The following is a 7500-nucleotide window of genomic DNA, read 5'->3' as shown; positions in this document are numbered from 1 at the left end:
TTGGTGCAACAATATCACCAGCATCCTTTAACAACCGAGAGCTCACTTTATCCAAACCAACTGCCTTGTTGGGTTTAAGTTCATTTATCATCGTTATAACAGACTCGCAACTGATCGTTTTAAAAGCAAAAATGCTTGAGGCTTGATTTACACCGTTAGTTGTCAGAGTGTTCCTCATTGTAAATTTCTCAGCAATAAAATTGTTAATTTGTCATTAACATCGGGCAATGTACCTAATTCTAGGAAGATTGTGAAAGTACCTCCACTATTAAAAAAACCAAGCCTGGATTATGACACATTAATTTTGGCAATTTTAGGCCTGTTTTAAACCAATTGTTTCTGTCTAAAGCCTCGAAAAAGTTGTTGCCTACCAACTGCAGGAATATCTGACATAACAACCTCAACGAAATTTTCCAGTCAGCTTACAAGCTCTTGCAAAGCACTGAGTCGGCTCTTTTAAAAGTCCAAAATGATGTATTTCATTTGATAGAAAGTGGACATGAGGTTATCCTGCTTTTCCTCGATCTATCTGCTGCCTTCGACACAGTGGACCATCAAATAATGTTACAGAGAATGTCGGTTGGGTTTGGCATTCCAGGTACTGCCTTCAAATGGTTCCAGTCCTATTTGAGTAACCGCCAGCAATGTGTCCATTGATGGAGTACACTCATTAAAGGAACCTACTTCATTGTGGAGTTCCTCAAGGATCTGTACTTAGCCCATTACTCTTACCTTCTTCATACAGATCCAATAAGCGAAATCATGAAATTCCACAGTTGACATGAACTATCACATGTATGCTGACGATACTCAACTATATTTTTCTTTCAAGTCAACGAATCCTGACGATCCTGCTGACTCCAAATCTAAGGTTGAGGCATGTGCTAGTGACATCATATCTTGGATGACTGTGAATCATCTCAAGATCAAGAGTGACAAGTCGTCAGACATGCATCAATTCTATCCAAGTGGGTAATGACATTATTACCATCTTAGTCAGTTTAATAACATTGGTGTATTGTTTGATAGAACATTATCTATGCAGGATCAAGTGAGCGATGTGTGCAAATCATGCTTTTATCATTTAAGAAATACTATTCTCAAAATCATTAATAATGCATGAGGTAATTAACCAATCGTGTGGCTTCATTTGGGTCACATGGATGCTCCTTGATACGCAGTAAAGAACTGTTTTTTTAACACACATGATTAGATATCCAAACACACATATTAGGATATCCAAACACGTGTGTTTGGAAATCAATTTCCAAAAGAATGCAACCTTTCTTCAAGACTTTGCACATGGTAAACATCATGATAATCTTTGAACACAAGCAGTCCTTCAAAATACCAGTTGTTGTAACAGCACTCTAAGTTTTCACTTCATAGCAAAACATAGTGAATTTTGGGTGGAATTTTTTAATTGGCATTTCCTTGAAAATAAAAATGCTCATGACTTAAAAAACCGTACAGTGCATTTAGAGACATAATAATTACATACAGGCTGCATCTGGATAAAATTGAACCAAAACCGATTTTTCAGCTGCATGTGGTCAACTCCAGTTCGATTATTGTGGACAATATAAATCCTCTCTGGATTAGTTTTATCACACAAAATCCACTTTCATCTTTCAGTGATCTGTATGAAGTAGTTACCTTGTTCATGATGAGTGTGTGTGCTGCTTCCTGTAGCTGCTGCTGCTGAAACAACATCAGCACAGCTTGCTCCTGCCTGCACACAATCTATTGTAAAATAATCAACACAGTCTGCTGTTAGGTTAATAACAGAACAAAACAGCAAGAATTTAATTGGCAATATCAAATACAAAGAGAAGTCTATTAACATTTAGAAAATATTAATGATATCACATAATTTGCTGCATAATGAGACTTGAAAGTGGTGCATAATTTGTCAATTTTTTTTTTGCATCCTATCACAAGCCCTGTTTATTGTAAAGCAGTCAAATTAAACTTAACAACAAGGAGCAGTTGTCCATCCTTGATGGTCAGCAGTGATTACTAATAGACACATGCCCCTGGATCTTGTGAGGTTTTTTGAAACCAATGTGCATGATTGAAACACATTTTATTGTCATTCATAGTGTTTTAAAAAGTTTCAATGCCATTTTGCCCTCCTGGCTGCCTCGTTTGATTGACCTTATCAGTGTTAATTTATTGGCTACTCATGCACTCTCTTCCGCTTGTGCATGGGTTGCCAGGGTTTCCCAGGCATGAGAGCCCTTTCCTTCTAGAAGCTGGCTGCCACTAGACATTCCAGGCACCCAACCTACACTATGCCATGCAGCTGGTAATTGATAGTAATCAGCAAGTATGGCAAGTAAGAAAATTATTGCTTTAGTACTTTATTTCTTTCTCAACAGAAGACACAAATCATTCAAAATGCTGTTGTAACATCAGCCTAGTAAGTTTTCACTCTCAACAACCAACCTGCATCTCTAGAAGTCTTCATTTTACACTCCCACTCCTTCAGTTTGTCCTTAATTCTGCTGTCATTATCTTTCCACTGCTTCAGAAGTTCTTTGAACCGTTCCTCATCCCATGGATCCATTTCTTCATTCTCTATTTTACAAATGGCATCTTCATATTCAGCTCCACCCAATCCTACCAGGGTTTTCTGGATCTGCTTTCTGTATTTACAGAATTCTCTATCACTGACAGAGGCCTCTTCAGCATGGACTGATACTGCATTCACACAACACTTCAAACGTACAATTTGAGACTCACAGCTGGTGTTAAGTGAATCAGGAGGTAGATCCCAGCAAAAGGATGGAGGACTCAGGTTACAGATTGTCCTCAAAAGCACAATCAAGAGAGAAGGGTCATAGGCTGTGGATGATACGAAAGAGCATTCAACTGGATACAATTTACTCCACTGCTCTCGATTGAGGATTTCTTCTTTTCGAAGAGACTGAAGCTTAGAGTGCACTGGCTCGCGTTGCAAGGTACTGCAAAGGTCTTGTGGATGAATTAGTCCGTCAAACACATCCTTCAACACTTGCGAGCCCAGCCTGACCAGAAGGCAACATAGCAGTGTGTACTTGGTTTTTCCATCAACAGCACCTGAAACAAGTGTCAGAAAAGATCTCTGAGGCATCATTTTGGTTACTTGAAGGGCCATCATCGTGATGACCTTATTTAAGGTGAGTTTGCTTCAGATTTTAGGATTGTGTACAAAGAAGATTTGTTACTTTCATTTGAAAATTTAACCTCTTATGGGATCACCTCACTACACACCTGCCTTCCGATCCCAGACAGTAAGACAGCTCAGTAATAGACTAGTTTGCCACCCACAGGTTATAGACCTGTTTTCAGGCTCTACTTTTTTCTGTTCAAGTAATTTTCATAACTGTGATGTGCTTCTGCAGTTCAAATGTGTGTGTTTCGTGTTAAGTCCAATCATATCTTCATGCTCAACAGGTTTGAATGCAAGAGTGACTGCACACAAACATGTGACGACAAATGGTGAAATCAACAGACAACCCACAATCACAGTACCAAATTCCTACCTATGAATTGTACAGCAAAACTGGTTTACTATTATAAAATAATTAGGATAGTACACACACTCTCATTGGTCAATAGCTGTGTTTAGACGAAAGTATGGAACAAGGCTGTGACATCACAAGAATTTTGATTGATTATGTATTGTCAGACGAATGTTTTGATTGGTTGGTAGGAAATATGACCGTGTGTCAAGAAAATCTGTTTCAATCAAGAAGTAAAAAAACCCAGCATTTTCCTTCATTTGTTGAATTGTCATAATAACAAAGGATCACAAGTTCTTCAAGTGAATACCTTTGCGTGAATCAAGTCAGTTTGCACATTTAGGGATGGTGTAAGTTTCTTATAAAAAGCATCTCCTTAATTAGGCAATCACGTGTTACAACATTTAGTAAGCACGTGAAATTGTTCTGAAGGACAAAGTGGTACATTCGAGTTATGATCACTAAAATAATGTTTACAAATTGACGGCGTTTTTTTTTTGTGTCCATCAATGCGTTTGTGGAGGTGGCTGCGAGTGTAACCAACAAGTCATATTGCATCGCACAGGTCACATTGAAATTTATAAACTAAACATTGTTGGTTAACAATGGCTTCTGGCTTGACAATGTTTAGTTTATAAATGTCAATGTAACCTGTGCGATGCAGGATATGTTGGTTACACTCACGGCCACTTCCACGAACGCATTGATGGACACAAACAAAAATCGTCGTCAATTAATTGCAAACATTATTCAGCACTGCATTTTCAGGGGATAGATATTTCATGTTCTAGTCAACAAAGGGTGACATTTCAGAGGGCAAGGGTTAATTTTATAGATGGAATCATAGAAAATGTGCAAAATAGGTTTCCTGTTTCCCAGGGTGGTGCAATTTCTGCTTTCTCTGTGCTTAATTTTAAAGAATCACTAGCATACTCAAATTCAAAGTGGGAGGGTATGTTAGAAGTTTTGTTGACCATTATGGTCAGGACAAGGGTGTTTGTCCAGCTTTGATAGCTATCATGTAAGTAATTAGGAAAATTAATTAACGGATTTCAGAAGTAAATAAAAGTTGACATTGAAAGCAAATAATTATTGTTGTTGATAGGAATTTCAACCACCAACACTATTAAAATTCATCATCAAGTAACGAGGTGATCAATATCAATATTTATGATAGGACCACCAAAATTCTGGTATGGACCCCTAAATATTTGGCAAAGTAAAACCTGGATGCAACGCTGATTATTTTAGCGATCACAACTCGAATGTACCACCTTGTCTTTCAGAACAATTTCACATGCTTACTAAATATTCTAACAAATTTGATTGCCTAATTAAGGAGATACTTTTTATAAGAAAACTTAAACCATCTCTAAATGTGCAAACTGACTCGATTCGCGCAAAGGTATTTACTCAAAGAAATTGTGATCCTCTGTTATTATGACAATTCAACAAATGAAGGAAAATGCTGGGTTTTTTTACTTCTTGATTGAAATAGATTTTCTTGACACACGCTCATATTTCCTACTAACCAATCAAAACATGCGTCTGACAATACATATGCTAATTCGTAGAGACTATAGACATCAAATCTTCGCATTACTTACTCATTTTGCCTTGACAATGGTGTCATGATGACGCAGGCTTTTAACATTAATATTCGCTTGCTTGTGTTTTAAGAAATCGTTTTTGTTGAATTGTCTTTGAGAAATATTTTATAAAAGCAATAGAGAACTTTTTTCCGTGTTTCCATAGCCTCATCTAAACACTCGGGAAAGTTGGGAGAATTCTCGACAGTTATGCAAACCAGAGACTGTCCCCCTCGTGTTTAGACCCCACCATACAGTGAAACAAAGAACCAAAACACCATGTAAGACCCCACCATACAATTAATACTAACTGCCAAAGGTTGGATTTGAGATTAAATATCGTTTTAGGCCCAATTCGGCCAACTTGACGGTATTCCTCCTAATCTCAGTCCTTTTCACCCCAAGCGCAGACGGCACATATTATTATATTATTTTGTTCACTTTTGTGATAAAAGCATGAAACTTTGTAATAATCTCTGGAAGGCAAACTTTGACAATGACAATGCAGGAATTCAACATCAAAGGTCACCACTTCACAAAAGGTCAAAAAAAAATAAGAAACGGAGATTTCAAAATAGATAAGGTGGCGATATAAAGATGTGCAAATGTTCGACTGATTACTCTCTGTAGTCAGTACCGCTCTGATCAAGTGCAAGACAACTTGAAAGAAAACAACATGGCAAAATAGCCATTGAAGCTCACTGAAAAACACATAGAAACAATTTTGGTCAGGACTGAATATCGATCGTTGATCGATTGTTATTTCAGAGTTTTATAATGTCCGAGAATCTGTTGCGTGATAGTTCCGCGACGATTTAAACTGATTCATGCATATGCAGCTGCATGTCATATCAAGATCGTGATGCAATTTTGCTTAATATAATTTTTTCTCATTTAAACATTCTATTAAAAAAAAAAACCAATGCTCTAAGATTATTTCATTGTGTTTAGTTTTTGGTACGGTAGAAGTATAATTTCGCTAGTGTAGCGATCGCGATCAAGCGTGTTATCTGATACAAGAAATTCGGAGAAACAAATCAATAACGTGGATTTCTTCCAGCCAATTAAACAAGCGCATCTTTTCTCGTTCCTGAAGATTTCTTTTCCAACTTTGCATTGATTGATAGTCTGTTGATCACGCTTGGTTCACTTTCCATCGCTAAAATTGCAGTCGCTTTGTTGCCTTAATTTACATACCAACAACACAATGCAAAGCTGCCAAAACTGAATAACAAAGGACAAACGCATTGAAAAAAAACTAGTTTGCAAACCTGTTTGTGTTTTTTTCAAACGCGTTGGCTCTTTGTTCCCAACGCGATGTCAACGCATTGGATGGTTCGCTGATCTTTGAGCGGTACTGTAAACATCGTTTTAGGCCTAAAATAATATTTAATTTCAAATCCAACCTTTGTCGCTTAGTATTCAATGTATGGTGGGGTCATTCGATGTTTCGTTGTTTAGTAATGTCCACAACTTCCTGCAGGCCCTACAAATGACTTATCAACAACAGCAGCAAAAGACAAACAGATTTATTTAATGAATAAAAATAAATGATGGATCAAAATGCACCAATCACTGTTTTTACAGTCTTCCTGGACAATAACATCAAGGCTTCAAGTGCCAGTCAACCAATAGGATCATGACTGTGATAAACAATCACTGCATCAACAGCTGGAGCATTTATACCATCTACTGACTCTAGACAAATCACTTGACTCTGAAGATGATTTCCGCTCAGATTGTCCAAACATCAGTCAATGTCATCCTAAAGAGTCCTTCCCAGGAATACACTCACCCATGCCAGACAATTGTCCTTCACTTTGAGTTTGCAAATGTGATACATACAATGTACCTGCCATTCATATTGCATATATTACATCGACTTTCATCACAGAAAGTCAACCATATGACTGTTAAGATAGTACTTCAAGAGTGCAAACATTTTCTAATTTTCACGGCTACAACTCAAAAATCGATTTTCCTCAAATTTTTGTCCAGATGTACTGTAGATGTCTCCAAATGCACTGTCAGTTAATTTTTATGTCATGGGCATATTCCTTTTTGAGGAAATGCAGATTTAAAAATTTCTGTTGCAATTGCCATTTTTTCACACCATTCAAGATAATTCACGCTCACTTTGCTGTCAAACTTTCCTCAAAAAAGCAATTCCGATCAGCTCAAAGCTATTCTATGTTACAATGTAGTATCACCCAACTAAAGAACTAAAGTAAATCCTGCATTTTAATTGGCTACGCTACTAGAGGACTATTAGTAATAGTCCTCGAGTAGCGAAAAGCGTGACGCTTTCTTTCGTTTTATTCCCAAATAAATATTTCTTCAACTTGCATTTGCTAACTTTATTGTTGTCTGACTAGTTGGGTGATACTAAAACAATTAGACCCTTC

General features: G+C 37.2%; 2 protein-coding genes across 2 annotated transcripts in view; both read right to left on the bottom strand.

Moving 5' to 3' along the window:
- LOC137993521 (uncharacterized) overlaps positions 1-7500 on the bottom strand; it is a 520905-nt gene that overhangs the window by 380699 nt on the left and 132706 nt on the right. The gene's annotated exons all lie outside the window — the stretch shown is intronic.
- LOC137981407 (uncharacterized) overlaps positions 1-7500 on the bottom strand; it is a 44411-nt gene that overhangs the window by 15864 nt on the left and 21047 nt on the right. The window contains exons 7-8 of the mRNA XM_068828566.1: positions 2449-3081; positions 1630-1743 (exon numbers count right to left, since the gene is read on the bottom strand). Coding sequence (XP_068684667.1) covers positions 1630-1743; positions 2449-3081 — 747 coding nt within the window. The remainder of the gene's footprint in view (positions 1-1629; positions 1744-2448; positions 3082-7500) is intronic.

This window comes from Montipora foliosa, chromosome 1 (assembly GCF_036669935.1).
Source record: "Montipora foliosa isolate CH-2021 chromosome 1, ASM3666993v2, whole genome shotgun sequence".
NCBI classification, from domain to species: domain Eukaryota; kingdom Metazoa; phylum Cnidaria; class Anthozoa; order Scleractinia; family Acroporidae; genus Montipora; species Montipora foliosa.
Note: the sequence above shows the minus strand (reverse complement) of the source record. Positions and strands in the feature narration are given on the sequence as shown.